The 16,792-nt window shown below is 39.4% G+C and overlaps 1 protein-coding gene across 10 annotated transcripts in view; it reads right to left on the reverse strand.

The window, feature by feature from the left end:
• The window catches only part of LOC101004877 (KAT8 regulatory NSL complex subunit 1), a 196,595-nt gene that overhangs the window by 26,657 nt on the left and 153,146 nt on the right, over window positions 1–16,792 (reverse strand). For all 10 annotated transcript variants that reach the window (XM_017950071.3, XM_017950069.3, XM_017950072.2 and 7 more), the window contains 2 exons: window positions 9,549–9,667; window positions 8,529–8,724 (listed from right to left, as the gene is read on the reverse strand). In XM_017950071.3, coding sequence (XP_017805560.1) covers window positions 8,529–8,724; window positions 9,549–9,667 — 315 coding nt within the window. The remainder of the gene's footprint in view (window positions 1–8,528; window positions 8,725–9,548; window positions 9,668–16,792) is intronic.

Here is a 16,792-nt window from a genome sequence, read left to right on the forward strand (position 1 = left end):
AGGAAGCAAATTCTCCCTAGATCAGAATTCAGAGACTAAGGAAACTGAAAATTGCAAGGCAGAGTTCTTGAGAGGAGGAAGCTTTACAGAAAGAGCCCCAGAAATCTTCATTAGATCCCCGAGTGTGTGCTAAATATTAAAAGGTGCACGTATAGGGTGAAACTATCAGGCCAGGCAAGAGCAACTAGGCAGCTGTGAACTGAAATGGTTTCCACAGCTAACACAAGTCTGGGAGGCTTTTAAACTGTGACCAGTCAAAGTTGCATAGAGAATTCAAGAGAGAAGATCCTGCTTTAGTTGTGCAGTCAAACTACTAAGTCAGCCAACTCCTCACCAACCTAACAAATGACAAGGAATTTACTTGCCAGCAAAACAAAGCCTCTTTAAAGGAAGATAGCACAATCCACATGCTACAAGCAGGGAAAATTATTAATTGGATTTTTGGCTTAAAACATAAATAAAACATTGTTAGATATGCCAAGAGGCAAGAAAATAATACTATAGGTATACAATTTTTAAAAGAAAGTAGGCTGTGGGAAACTAAGGGATAAATACAGTTTTCTCAACAAATAAATCACATAGTATGGATAGCTTATATCAAATCAACACTCTAACTGGAAAAGCCAGATTTAAAACACACACACACACTCTCTCTCTCTCTCTCAAAACGTAAGAAAAATGCTGACATAATGACAATATTGAGAGCCAAGATTCCAGAGAGGAAAAGAAGCTGGCCAACATAGTGAAAACCCGTCTCTACTAAAAATACAAAAATTAGCTGGGCATGGTGGCAGTGTCTGTAATCTCAGCTACTTGCTGAGGCAGAAGAATCACTTGAACCTGGGAGACGGAGGTTTCAGTAAGCCAAGGATTGTGCCACTGCACTCCAGCCTGGGCAACAGAGCGAGACTCCATCTTGAAAAAAAAAGAAAAAAGAAAAAAAAAACGAGCAGAGCTTTTGGTGGTCTTACAGGGCTGAATGGATAATACTAGAGACTTGAAATGTCAAATTATCAATAAAAAGAGAGGACAGGGAACTAAGCATGACAAGTACCCACTCTCCCAAAGAAAACGCTGAAGCTGTGAATGGTAGGAGGCTACGAAGCTAAGTGGAAAGTCTCTGAAAAGGACAGAGAGCTTCTGGCAGTCTTGTTGTTGAGGAGACTAGAATTAGATTTCAGGAAATGCTAAGAAGAGGAAAGGAGGCTGGGCTTGGTGGCTGATGCCTGTAATCACAGCACTTTGGGAGGCCAAGGCGGGCAGATCACCTAAGGTCAGGAGTTCGAAACCAGCCTGGCCAACATGGTGAAACCCCGCCTCTACCAAAACTACAATAATTAGCTGGGCATGGAAGCATGTGCCTGTAGTCCCAGCTACTTGGGAAGCTGAGGCAGGAAGGAGAATCATATGATCCCGGGAAGCAGACGTCGCAGTGAGCCGAGGTCATGCCACTGCACTGCAGACTGGGCGACAAAGCAAGGCGAGGCTCCGACTCAAAAAGAGAGAGAGAGAGAGAGAGAGAGAGAGAGAAGGAAACTGATCAACACTTGTTCTCAGCTGGAACTAAGAGAGAAACAGGGAAAAAAAAAAAAGTTATTGTTTTGAGACAGAGTCTAGTTCTGTCACCCAGACTGGATGCAGTAACTTGATCTTGGCTCAGTGCAACCTCCACCTCCCAGATTCAAACCATTCTCCTGCCTCACCACCTGTGTAGCTGCCAACACAGCTGGTTAATTTTTTTTTTTTTTTTTTTTTGTGATGAAAATTCCGGGCCGCTGCCCTCCCGCCGGGTGAGAGAGGGGGAATCCCCCCGAGTGGGGGGGGGGGGGGGGGGGGGGGGGGGGGCCGGGAACAAAAAACAAACAACAGCAAAACACAAAAAATCAGCCTGTGCAACAGTGAGACCTCCATCTCAATAAAATAATAAAATAGATAAAAGACTTGATACATGAAGAAATTCCTGTGTTCCCTTAATACTGTAATGCTATCAATTCTCTTTGAAGGGACTCCCAAGAAATACTCAATTTAATACTTATGAAGGAATTAATACCAAAGTAAAATATTCACCATTTTCTGTTAATCATAGCATATTTGTCCAAAACACTAAAAAAATCCTTTTGGCTCAAGGACAAGTTATAATTATTTGATTTTGCTTTGCATTTGATATTTGTTATTTAACTCATCCACTGTTAACATTTGGAAAGATTTTCATAGGTCTGGCAACTCTATCAAAATCAAGCGTATCCCACAACTGGCTCTTGAAGATCCATCAGAGTGAAGAAACAAAACATGTAAGCTTCTATTTTATCTCAGTCTTTCAAAATTTATTTTGTATGTGTCTTATAATGTATATATAAAACATCCTCATAACTGTTAAGAGGTAACTATTCTAAGCACAGAGTGATTTGAGTATTCTTTTAGTAGCTTTATGTCCTAAGGTACTACAATTTTCTACATGGCATGCTTGCTCCCTTCCAAATGTCTAACTAGTATTAAAAAGTTGGGCCTCCAAGGTCTATCGCACTCTGTCAAGGAAGAACTTACCAAATTATTAACTTTTAATACTGACTCATACTAACTCTAGTTCATTAGTCCTCAACCATGGTGTCATGAAACTGGATTTAAATAGGTGGAATCAAAATTAGGAAGCCTAGAATTATATATTAACACCTTTATCTACCCTGATGTCTACAGAAAACCTGGTCATAGCCATAAGAGAATGCCCTGTACAAAAATGCCACTCTTCAAGTGTGATACAATGGGAAGAAGAGGAGGATTACTCGGAATTCTACGGAAGCCAGCTTTAAAATTTAGCTCACAGCAATCCCCCTAAGATAACATGGACTACAAAATTCTAAAATGATGCCATAACATTGCCAATTTGTTAGGAAATGCTACTTTTTAAAAAATTGAAAAGAAATGCTATTGAGGGCAATAAAAAAATTTCAAGGGTATGTTAGTAATACATGTAGCCATTATTTATTCTACTGGTTATTAGTACAAAAAAACCCAGCCTTTTCAACCATTCATTTCCAAACACTGATGGTTTCCACTGCCAGACTATACACAGGTGTCTAATGGTCCACAGTAAATTGAGAATGAGAATACAGTAAATTATTAATAAAACTACATTCCTTTCCTTTTTTAAAAACAATACTATTTGTCTTATGGTTTAATTATAAACATAATTTCACTTAACAAATAAAAAGCAACCCTATTTTAAAATTGGCTGGTACCTATTTTAATAACTTTATTGATCTGAAATCTTAGTACGCTTAGGTTAAGTTATAAACACCTACTTCACTTAGGCACTGGGCCAGGAAAAGAACATAATGGCATATATTATAAGAACTTTCTACTGGAGTGCTTCTTCATTCACTTAATTACTAACGTCTACCATACTAGACCCCCAGTAAATAGCAATATAGGCGATTCAGTAATTACAACTAGTAATTCCATCATTTTATAATAAAATCATGATTTAGGAAGTACTCCATGTTCTCGATGAGCCTTACTCTGATATTCACTTGACATACCCTAGTGATTATTCCTTAGATTACATTTAAAATATTCCACCTTCAGAGTTGTAGAGGCCTTACACTATTATATCCTCCAGCATTACTACTGTTAGTCTGTCTTTCCACCTCCAGTCTCTTGTGCCAATCCATCCCAAACATAATAGTTACTGATTGGCCGGGCGTGGTGGCTCATGCCTGTAATCCCAGCACTTTGGGAGGCCAAGGTGGGCAGATCAGCTGAAGTCAGGAGTTCGACATGGTGAAACCTTGTCTCTACTAAAAATACAAGTATTAGCCAGGCGTGGTGGTGGATGCCTGTAATCCCAGCTACTCAGGAGGCTGAGGCAGGAAAATTCCTTGAACCCAGGAGGCGGAGGCTGCGGTGAGCTGAGATCGTGCCATCGCACTCCAGGCTGAGTGACACAGCAAGACTCCGACTTAAAAAAAAAAAAAAAAAAAAAGTTACAGATTTACCTCCCCTAAAATAGCTTATGACACTTCTCCGTTCAAAACATTAAAACTTACAGACTGAAACCCAAATCAACAGTTTGGGAATTCAAGGCTTCCTATTATTTACTGATAGATCTCATTTCTGTTTATTCCCAACAAGTTTAACTTACTGAACTCTTTGTTTTAGTCATTGATTTTAAGAAGTACAAGTGATACAACATAGCAGCTCCCCCCTCTTTTTTTTTTTTTTTTTAAAAAAAAGAGGGAGTCTTGCTCTGTCACCAGGCTGGAATGCTGTGGCAAGATCTCAGCTCACTGCAACCTCCAACTTCTTGGTTCAAGCCTCAGCCTCTCGAGTAGCTGGGATTACAGGCACGTGCCACCATGCCCAGCTAATTTTTGTATTTTTAGTAGAGATGGGGTTTCATCATGTTGGCCAGGGTGGTCTCAATCTTCTGACCTCGCGATCCGCCCACCTTGGCCTCCCAAAGTGCTGGGATTACAGGCATGAGCCACCGCGCCTGGCCAACCTTTTTAAGGGCAAAAGAGTTACTGCAGTAAATGTGCATCTCAATTTTAAGATATATTCCAGCCACAATTCAACTAAGCTGACAGCCCTTTAAAAACAGAGTAATTGGGCTGGGTGCAGTGGCTCACGCCTGTAATCCCAGCACTTTGGGAGGCCGAGGCGGGCGAAATCCCCTGAGGTCAGGAGTTTGAGACCAGCCTGGCCAACGTGGTGAAACCCTGTCGCTACTAAAAATACAACAATTAGCCAAGTGTGGTGGTGCATGCCTGTCTGTAATCTCAGCTACTCAGGAGGCTGAGGCAGGAGAATTGCTTGAACCTGGGAGGTGGAGGTTGCAGTGAGCCAAGATCGCGCCACTGCACTCTAGCCTGAGCAACAGGGAGACTCCACCAAAACACACACACACAACACACAGTAACTGGGCCGGGTGCAGTGGCTCATGCCTATAATCCCAGCACTTTGGGAGGCCGAGGCAGGTGGATCACTTGAGGTCAGGAGTTCGAGACCAGCCTGGCCAACATGGTGAAACCTCGTCTCTACTAAAAATGCAAAATATAGCTGGGCATGGTGGTGTATGCCTGTAACCCCAGCTACTAGGGAGAATGAGGCAGGAGAATCGCTCGAACCCGGGAGAAGGAGGTTGCAGTGAGACGAGATCGCGCCACTGCACTCCGGCCTAAGCAACAGAGCAAGACTCCACCTCAAAGAAAAAACAAAAAAAACTGAATGAGTTCCCTCAAGTGTGTTTTATATTTGGTTCTGGAATGCAGTAGAGATCATTTAAGATGTAGGTAAGGAAAAAATATTAATCACTTGTTTTGTGTGTTCTATACTCACAATAAATGTGAACTGTCATGTAACAGTATTAGAACATAATTTACATGTTAACTTCTTTACTCTGTCATTAGAAAGTAAGCTCCATGAAGGTAAGGGCTTTGTTTTGCTTACTAACGCAACCTGGCTGCCCTGAATAATACGGTGGGCACTCAAAAATGCTCTTGAATAAATCTGCCTGGAAAACCGAGCAATTCAAGGTGACAGAAGGCAAGATGGTTGCTCATCAGCAAATACCACTGAGGTCATGTCGTGAGCAAGGAGCCATGTGAGACACAGAAAGCAACCTAGTCAGAAGGAATGGTGTGTGTCTCCAACTCTGGCAGAACTCCAGCTTTCTGGTCTATTTCCCAAAGTAAACTAATTTCTCTGTCTTATTTTTCATGCAGCTTAATTTTGTGTCAGGATGATTCTGTTTTAGAAACTGGCATTGGAACAAAAGGATATTTAGTTTTATGCCTATCCCTTGCCTAAGCTACCTTTTATAAGTACATTCAAAGCTACATTTGTTCTTAGGCATCGATCAAAAGAAGGTTTGCTACTTCACATATTAAAAAACGAAATCCAGGACGGCACCACATACTTCAGAAAATTTTTATACAACTCCTAGATGTCATGCCACAGTGGCTGGTAAACTGCCAAAACAGAGGAAGGGTGCTTTATTTTCATGTGGTGTTTTGTTTTTTGTTGTTGTTGTTTTTTTTTAATGTAAAAGCATTCTGTGTTAAATTCATCAAGGAATTGACAAAAAGCTACTTTCCTACACTTGACAGTAATATGTTTTCTGACATTCCTGTTATCAATTCCTCTGAAAATCATTTAGACATATACGACTATTAGTTTAAAAAAAAAAAAAAAAAAACTGAGACTGAAATGCCAACATGAAAACCCTGCCAAATCCTTTACTCTTTTCTATTTCTGCCATTTTGATATTTCAAGTAGAGTCCAAGGAATAGACAGGAAGAAATGGTATCGCCTGACAGTCAATTCTAACAATTCTTTCCTTTAAGGAGAACATGGCAAAATTACACAGTACAACTGCATACGAGAACCAAACAAGGAAAGTACGGAAAATTCACCACGCAAATACTAATTGTTCAGCAATTCTCTCATCTCCCTTGTCATTAGCAAATACGTTGCTAGTGGCTCCCTTAAGAAAAATTCCCATTCTCTGTTCTCCTTTACAGCAACGTTCTTTGAAAGTGTTATCTACAATCGTTCCCTCAATTCCTTCTGTGGCTTTCTCTCCTGAATCCACTCCAACCAAGCTTTCATTCACCCTTCTCCCTCTACCAAAACTGCTCACCAATGTCTGCAACAACCCCGCCCCACTAAATTCAATGGTCTCAATTCTCAGTCTTCATCTTACCGGTCCCGTCTGTAGCAACTGTAACACGCAATCCAATCCCTCCTCCTCCTCCTCCGAAACGCTTTCTCCACTTGCCTTTCACATACCACACTCTCTTCATGCCACACTCTCTTGGTTTTTCTTCTACTTTATTGGTCACTCCCTTCCCAATCCTTTCTTCATCTTTCATAGGAATGAGGAGGAATACCTAAGCTCTGGAATACCTCAAAGGACTAACCTGTATACTTCTTCTCTATCTGAGCTCTCCAGCACTCTCTATCCCCCTCTACTGCATTTCTCTCTCCAGGATTTTTTTTTTTCAGATGGAGTCTCACTTTATCATCCAGGCTAGAGTGCAGTGGCGCGACCATGGCTCACTGCAGTGTCAACCTGGTGGGCTCAAATGATCCTCCCGCCTCAGCCTCCTGAGCAGGTGGACTACAGGCACTCGCTACCACAGCTGGCTTTCTGTTTTTTTAGACATGGGGTCTCATTATGTTGCCCAGACTGGTCTCAAACTCCTGAACTCAAGTGATCCTCCTTCCTCGGCCTTCCAAAGTGCCAGGATTACAGGTAGGAGCCACTGTGCCTAGCCTCTCTGCAAGATTTAATGCTATAGGACACACTGCAGAGTTAATGTATTTTCTTTCTCTTAACAACGAGAACATTTCACAGGGTAAGCAGTTTTGCCTGTTTTGTTTAGTGTTGTATACCCAGTGACTAGACAGATTTAGCTCATTGCAGGAAGCCAATAAATATTTGTTGAAAGAATGAATGAACAACAAAAATGGTAACAGTAACAGCCACTTTGTACTAGGAACTTACCAACCAGACATTCCAATAAGCATGTTACATACATTTCACTTAATCCTCAAACAACCCTATGAGATCTCTGAGGCTTTGGAGAGGAGTGGAAATCGGGGTGGTTAACATGCACCAAATTACCAAACTACTAAGTGGTAGTACCATGATTCAAACCCAAGTATCATCTTCAAAGATAATGCTCTTAATTCCTGCACAGTACCATTTTACTGAGTATTATTATTTCATTAGTTGTGGAATAAAGTCAACTGCTATTTGAAGAGTCAGCAATCTAAAATTCCCTGCAGTTGTGAATTAATCTCCATTTCCTTTGTGAAGACAAACTTTTTTTTAGTAACATCAATTTAAAAACTTTAGTGAAGATTCCTTTTTTTTTCTGAAGCAGGGTCTCACTCTGTCACCCAAGCTTAAGTACAGTGGCACAAATACAGTTCAAAGCAGCCTCAACCTTATGGGTTCAAGCAATCCTTCTGCCTCAGCCTCGTGAGTAGCTGGGACTACAGATGTGCACCACCATGCTTAATTTTTAAATATTTTGTAGAGATGAAGGTCTCACTATATTGCCCAGGCTGGTATTCAATTCCTAGGCTCAAGTGATCCTCCCAAAGTGCTGGGATCACAGGCATGAGCCGCTGCACATGGCCAAGATTCTTTTTTAGGTCAAAGGATTCTATACTGCCATTTTCAGTGGTAACAATGAAGGTGAGAGGGCACACTATTCTCCTTCAAAGTGTTAATGGCAGTTCTTAAACTTTCAATCTCTCCCACTTCTATTAAAAAGCTCAAGACAGTGGTTTTCAAAACTAGCTGCAGAGTCACCTAGGAGCTTTGTGTTTTCTGAAAACAAGATTCCAACACCCAACTCCAGAGCAAACAGGGCCCAGAAACCCAGCATTTTATAAAGCTCCCCAGAAGACCTTCGTGGTTAGTCAAGTTTAGAAAACACCAAAGTTGGCAAGAGACTAACTCTCTATCTGAGCATCTGGCTCACTGCTTGACAATGACCAACTCTCTCATCTGTACCGACCTTCTTGGAAAGAGGAACAATGCTGTTGGGTCGAACAAGCCTCCGTTTCTTACAGCTCAGTACAGGACGTGTCCGGGCTGCCACACAGGTGCCATCAGATGATGAAGAGACTAGATTCAGTCGTTGCTTTTTATGTAATTGTTCCTCAGCATCAGAGCTGTCACCTGGAATGTGGTCTGCCAAGACAGGCTGAAGACTATACAAGGGGAAGGAAGAGTATTCTCAGAACACACAAATAAACAAAATAAATAAACAACAACAACAAGAAAACACAAACAAAGCCTCTTATACTGGTTCAACCTCTATTTGCTAATGTTCAGACACAAAGAAGCATTCTAGAGCAGAAGCAGGTCTCCTCCTGATGTCTGCTAATCTACCTGTGTGCGCTTATGTGTAAGGCTCTTGGTGCACATTAACTACATCATGTATGAAAGGCAAAAAAAGTCAGTAAATAAACTCAAGTTCTAGTGATTGAGTTCTCCTCTACAACAAACACATGAGTAAATAAAGTCTAGAGAACTACAACTGGTTAGAAAATGATGAATTTTGCAAATGTTAACGGGCTTCCTTAGGATCAGTTCTATGAATCTTGAATTTTAGGGGTGTTGTACACATCATTCACTTGTATAGGATCTCCCTGAATATTTTTTTTTTCTCCCTTGAATCTTAATAAATATAGATTTACAAATATAGCCTTTGGAGATCTAATCTGTCCTAGAGCAGAGGAGGTTAATATAAACACTTCCGAGGAATTCCTGTAAGATTAAAACAATAATAATTCACAATAACTGTAGTGTCTTTTATTTTACTCCATGCCCACTCCATTTTAGTAGGTAAAAGGAAAATACACAATTAATTAAAACACATTGCTTCATTATACAGTGAAGATTAAAAATGTTACTAAGTGATAAGGCTTCTGCTTCTTTAAACCAGGGTCAGTCCTGGCTAGCTAAAGAAAACTAAGAGCTCCAAAACACCTTTACAAGTCTAAGAGTAGGAAGTAGAAGAGCTAAAACTTACGTGTTAATAACTCCATTGACAGGTCTGAGTGCTCCACATGATTTGGTAGACAGTGACTCTGAAACATGACCAATAATAGGTGGACCATGGTTTTCCAATGGCTGAGAAAAAGACTCAATCTGAATAAGAAAAAGGAAAAAAAAAAATTAACATGAACCCAACAGCACCCCTGCTTGAAAAGCACCACCACTTCATTTGCACAAAGCACCTAAAACTTCTGATGACCAATTTGAAAACCAAAACTTGAATGACTGAGGAAAAAGAAAAGAAGAGAATCAGTGGCCAGGTATGGTGGCTCACAACTATAATTGCAGCACTTTGGGAGGCCAAGGCAGGAGGATCGCTTGAGACCAGGAGTTTTGAGACCAGCCTGGGCAACACAGTGAGAGACAGAGAGAGACGAGAGAGAGACAGAGACAGAGACAGAGACAGAGAAAGACGAGAGAGAGAGAGAGAGAGAGAGAGAGAGAGAAGGAGAATATGACATTAGCTTTGCTTTGGGGGAAAAAGGGATGAAGAATCCAAATGTACAGACTAAAAGTAAGTACCTATTGACAGGAAAATGACCTCAACAATTCTATGGAACGGAAGCTTAGCAAAACAATTACATAGTAACATAAGCCTTCAACTAATGATCAAGAAGGATATACTAACATCAGTATCAAGATGACTAAGAGGAAATTTAAATGTAGTCAGTATCTGCTTAACTCTAACAAAGTATACTAGAAGCTTGTTTTCTAAAAACCATGCTTTGTTTAAAAATACACACACAGACCGGGGATGGTGGTTCATGACTGTAATCCTGGCATTTTGAGAGGCCAAGGTAGGAGGATCTCTTGAGTCCAGGAGTTTAAGACCAGTCTGGGCAACATGACAAAACCCCAACTCTACAAAAAAATAAAAAATTAGCCGGGCATGGTGGTGCGTGCATATAGTCCCAGCTACTCAGGAGGCTGAGGTGGGAAGAGGATCACCTGAGCCAGGAGGCAGAGGCTGCTGTGAGCCATGATCATGCCACTGTACTCCAGCCTGGGTGACAGAGTGAGACCCTGTCTCAATGAATGAATGAATAAACAAACAAATAAACACACACACACATATTTTTCCCTGACATAAAACAAAGTTAATAAAATCTCAATGAATTTAATTATCTGATGGTATCAGATACTACTCTCTTCAGAGTATTCAAATATATGTTTAGAATATAAAATGAAACAACAGATGAGAAAGAATATAAAAAGTTTGATTTGCAGTATTCAAAACAAATTATATATTTACTAGGCTCCAAAGGGATAGGAATAGTTTGAATGCCAGTCATATGGCACCTCTGAGGTATATGCAATAAAGCAACAGATGCAGCTATCCCTCAGTTCTAGCAATTGTTGAAATATCCCAGAAAGGCTGTGGGTCTTTGACTCCTTACTTTATTTTTTTGAGATGAAGTCTTGCTCTCCCACCCAAGCTGCAGTGCAGTGGCATGATATCAGCTCACCGTAGCCTCCGCCTCCCTGGTTCAAGCGATTCTCCTGCTTTGGCCTCCCTGAGTAGCTGGGATTACAGGCACACGCTACCATGCCCATGTAATTTTTGTATTTTTAGTAGACACGGGGTTTTGCCATGTTGGCCAGGCTGGTCTTGAACTTCTCACCTCAAGTGATCCGCCCTCCTTGGCCTCCCAAAATGCTGGGATTACAGGTGTCCACCACACCTAACCTGTCTCCTTACACTTGAACTGACTCTGGGGCATGCTGAAGTTCTCTTTCCTATAAAAGCTTTCAAGGTAAATATTCCTATAAATGCTTCCTATAAAAGCTTCCAAGGTAAATATTCCTATAAATGCTTCCTATAAATGCTTTCAAGGTAAATATTTTGAGGCTGAAATTCTATTTTTCAATACTGCTGATTTTTTTTTTTTTTTTGTCTTTATACCCCCAAGGAGAAAACACCAAAGGACTGAACCTGAAAGTAGTCCTAGACAAGCATCAAAAAAGAACAGATTGAGGCTGGGTGTGGTGGCTCATGCCTGTAATCCCAGCACTTTGGGAGGCTGAAGCAGACAGATCACCTGAGGTCAAGAGTTTGAGACCAACCTGGCCAACATCGTAAAATCCTGTCTCTACTCAAAATACAAAATTAGCTGGGCATGGTGGCACATGTCTATAATCCTGGCTCCTCCGGGAGGCTGAGGCATGAGAATCACTTGAACCCAGGAGGTGGAGGTTGCAGTGAGTCAAAATCACACCACTGCACTGCAGCCTGGGAGACAGAGAGAGACTCTGTCTCCAAAACAAAACAAAACACACACAAAAAAGCAGATTGGGGAGGTAAAGTTTTAATACAAATTATCCTAAAATACAGATGAAACTATATACACAGATTAAGTCACAGAAGTATGCTACAATGAGTGAACACTGAGAAAAGGCTGTCTTTTTTGTTGGATATCCTGTACATCTACTAAGATATCACAAACATCTTGAACAACTGTCAATACTATCAAAATTATAGTAAATCTGGCATAGACACATTGCCTTAAGCTCTACACAGATTTCCCTTGGAAAGCAACACGGTATTAAGTAGCAAGACCTATAAGGATATTCTTATCTTCTGACAAAATATTCTAACCAATTTTTAAAAATCTACCCTAAAGGAGTAACTCAACAAACACACCCCCAAAAATCTTATTCACAAAGGTGGTCACTGCAATTATATTTATCAATAATCTAAATACACTCAATAGTTATAAGCATTTTAACTATAGTTATCAGTTGTGGTACACCAAATCAAAATATTAAAAAGAACCATAAAGGATATTTCTTCTCTTATGCAAGAAGAGATTTCAAGAGACAAAAATAATAGTTTAATACAGTTGTAGTGACTAAAAATATACATACATAGATAACAAGACAAAGAGTGTTACACTTGTAAAACTATTCTGAAATTTTCTTTACATTTTAGGTAATTTTTTTTTTTTTTTTTTGAGACGGAGTCTCGCGCTGTGTCACCCAGGCTGGAGTGCAGTGGCGCGATCTCGGCTCACTGCAAGCTCCGCCTCCCAGGTTCACGCCATTCTCCTGCCCCAGCCTCCGAGTAGCTGGGACTACAGGCACCCGCCACCACGCCCGGCTAGTTTTTTGTATTTTTAGTAGAGACGGGGTTTCACCATGTTAGCCAGGATGGTCTCGATCTCCTGACCTCGTGATCCACCCGCCTCGGCCTCCCAAAGTGCTGGGATTACAGGTTTGAGCCACCGCGCCCGGCCGGTAATATTTTTATATTAAAAAGAAACCCCCATAAAACCAAATACCCCCTTGAATGCTAGTAAGGATTTTACTACACAGGGGAAACCTCAAAAAGACTAAACAAATATGGTATGACAAAGAACAAGAAAAATCAAAAGAATTTAAAATTCAGGTTGGCATTAACTAACAGATGTATCACTTCAGGCATGTTATAGGTTTTCTAGATTTCAGAAGTTCTGGTTTAGATGAAAAAGTTTCCTTTCAATAGAAAAATGTTGTTTAAAAAAAAAAAACTCCAAGAGTTTTTTGCGGAAATACCAATCCTTACTTCTGTTAATTTTATATTCACTTAAAATATAGCTTTCAGCATTAAATTATGGCAGTGATTTGATTTATATACCCACGTGTTCTAGAAGGCACTACGTTTAAGAAATGGGTTGACTGACTCTCCATTTGATTAAGTTTTCTCGTAGGGATTATGAGATTTAACTGCAAGGACACTTGTCAAGATAAAATGTTTCCGCTCTCTAACAAAATCTCAATTCAAAACATTTATCTTTCTTATAGAAAGTCTGAAGAAGAATATGTAAACTAAAATCACCAGTAATGTCACCATCCATATAGCTAACTACTACTGCTATAACAGTCTGTCTTGTTTCTCATGCCTGCAAGTGTATATATTTAAATACTATTCAGCTTTAATATGAATGTTATTGATTTTCTTATAAAAACCTGAATCTTCCTGGAATAATTCAGCTCCCAAATCAAAATTGAAGTCAACAGGCAGCACATTATTAACATGAAAATGTTGTAAAGAACATGAAGTATACAGAGATCAACAGCATAAACATCAGAAAGGGACTGTGGCTGGCCTGCATTCCCAGCCACACAAAAGGAAGCACTGGATATTCAGGAAGGATCTATTTAAGATCTTGGGAAATTCTGTAATCAAGCTAATATCCAAAAGCAGGCATTTGGACACGTCCTGCAACCCATCATCAATGCAAAGAGATTAAAATATTAATCCCAATCATAGTGTTCCATTTGGAAAAAGAAAAACATAAACACATAAACACACACAATTTCACCTAGCTCCTTAAATGCCAGTGCTCTCCCTTGAGACAAAATGAACACTTCCTATCCTGCAGTCTAAAAGGCTGCAAACACAGAGGGTAGAGAAACATTAACAAACACTTCAGAAATATTAAATCCGCATAATAATTTCAGCTTCATTATTACTACTGCAGTGGTTTACATCATTAGTGTTTTTAGAAAACTAAAGCATGACTCAGATATCTGCTATCCAATAGGCAACTGCAAAAAGGATGAAAGAACTTAAGACTCTACTACCTAGAAAATAGGGATTATCATTGAAACTTCCATTTGAATTTTATTTGATGTTCAGATGAACTCAGGGTTTACGCATCCCACAGCCAGAAAGAAAAGAGTAGAAAAGCTAAAGTGGTAGACAGAGTGCCTCTGTAATCCCCTCCTCTCCAAAGTAGGGCCCTAGGGGATTATCTTTTGGCATAATCTTACAGTTACAGGTAGCAAGGAGGGTTGCTGAATTGTTTTACCCCTGATTGAAACGGCCAGGTGTACAGCATAAAATTACTAACACAGCAATGAGATTCAAATTTGTTATTCACACAAAGCAGGCATCTGATTCATTACTCCACTTTCTGGGTCAGATCAAGTACGTGTGACAAAGAGGCCTTGAATGAAAAGCTAAGACTAAATAGTTTTTATGGGGGTGGTTTTTTCTAGGGTTTAAGAACCAGTGTCTACTAGATTTGTTTTACCAAAAAGTAGAGAGAGGGTTAAAGGGTAAAAACAGAGAGTCACACACTTAAAAACACACAATGAAATTAAACTCTACCTGCAAGTATGTATGTATTTTTACTTTATTCAATTAATGCCATGTCACACCTGCTTGCAATGTCATTTTTTAAAATGCATCACATTCATTTGGCTAGAAAAGTCAACAGTTCAGTTTTGGTTAGTTATTCCCTTCCCGACAAACATTAAAATGGGAAGAAAATGCTAACTGGGTGACAGGAATTTAACTTTTATTCCTGGTTTAAAATAGTTTTTGACTTTGCATGACTGATTTCATGTCTCAAGCCCACCCAGCCCCCATTTCAATGATACTGAGCATAGTTTTGCTTAAATTCACCAAAATACTGCTGGCCTATAAATAGTATACTAGCCATTTCCATTAGCTAGCACCATGGCCATAAAATTGTACTAAACAAGGAGTGGAAAGTTCTGAAAATTCCATTTTCACCAAGTTATTGCCGAGGCTTTAATTTCTGCATACGTGGGGCTATGTGCCTCACTTCCCTGCTTCTGCAGGTTGAGGATAAAAGAAAATCTATACAATTACATGAGAACAATTTTGAACCATTTTTTAAAAGTTTTAATTAGCATAATGCTGTTACAAATCCAATGGTTCCTAAACCTAAGATTCATGTTTACCAACACATGAAAATACCTATCTAGAATTTAAAGAAATATAACAAATGCAAAAATGCATCTTAAATTCTTATTGTTCAACTTATTTATCCATAGTCCAATTTACTGTAAAAGACCTAACCTGTCAGTGTTTTCTAACACCGTGGGTCAAATATTTCTCGGTCAATATCTATCCCTTTACCTTCTACCCCAAAACCCTTGTCAAGCCAATGAACCACTGTCCCTAGTGACTGCAAAACTTCAAAGAAGGGAAGAGTATTCCTGCTTAAACCAATGGAATGAAGATGTAGCTTGGACTGTGTAAAAAGAAACAGCAATAGCTTACATTTTTAGCATGCCTTTCTTCTGAGAAAGCATTAGCTCTTCACTTAATAGTACACTTGTTTTTCTCATCACTTCAGTAAAGTAGGATGAGTAAGGAAAGGGTAAAGGAGCAGGATCATTTTACAAACAGAAACTAACACACAAATAATGTGTTACTTGTTAATTGCCATAGAAGCAATGCTTTTGCTAAACAAAACCCTCCTTAACTTCAAATCTAGTATTTAAAAAAATATTTACCCAAGAAGGAGATTTTAAAAAATATATGCTTATGTCTGCTCATAGGTGCAAAAAAATACAGGAAAGATAATCCAAAACGTACTGAAATTGCTAACCTACAGGAGGTTGAATGAGAAAAGGATATAAAGAGAGAATGTATAACTTTTAGAACCACAATAATGTTTCACATACAAAAATAAAAATTAACAGTGGGAGGTGGGGGAACCAGGGAAGGCTAGAATTGGAATATTGTAGTAACAAACGAACCTAACTGTATTACAAAACAACATAACCATACTGAAAAATTTGGTGGAAGGAAATAACCTATGTAACTTCAAAAAACTGTATTTTGACTGCATAACAGTTAACATACTGCACAAAAATACTGTACTCTAGTCAGTAAATGTGTTTTTCACAGGGGTATTAGATGACAATTGTGAGACTATATGGGTACTAGGATTAAACGAGCATCAATAAGGAAGGGGGGAAGGCTGCTGTGTTGAACTGGTATGAACTTATGGTTTTTAATATATATATACAGGCAAGTAGATACAGAAATATAGATGTGTGTGTATGCATGTGTGAGCATAGATACACGTTTCCTTGCTTTGCCTTTTGAGTCATCCTAGAAGCAGTGACACTTACGAAGTAACAATGAGCACCACTAGTACTCAGATTTTAGTTTATAATAAAAGGAACCTGAACTGGAGTAGGCAAAATACAAGAGTAACCTGGAACATCTAGTAGCAGAAAGTATTTCAAAATATAAGCAGTACATGCTAAAAGGACACAGGAGCCAATCTGAAAGAGCGCCCAGTACCCAAAATTGAGGTAACTGGAGTGACTGTATAACAGTAATAGGTTATAATCTATTAAATAAAATTAATATCCATGGGTGCATCCTGATATTAACAACTGAGTGAATGAATGAGTAAATAAATGAGGGGGGAAGACACCTCTTCCAAACAGAATTCCATTTAATACAGGTAG

This window comes from Papio anubis, chromosome 17 (assembly GCF_008728515.1).
Source record: "Papio anubis isolate 15944 chromosome 17, Panubis1.0, whole genome shotgun sequence".
NCBI classification, from domain to species: domain Eukaryota; kingdom Metazoa; phylum Chordata; class Mammalia; order Primates; family Cercopithecidae; genus Papio; species Papio anubis.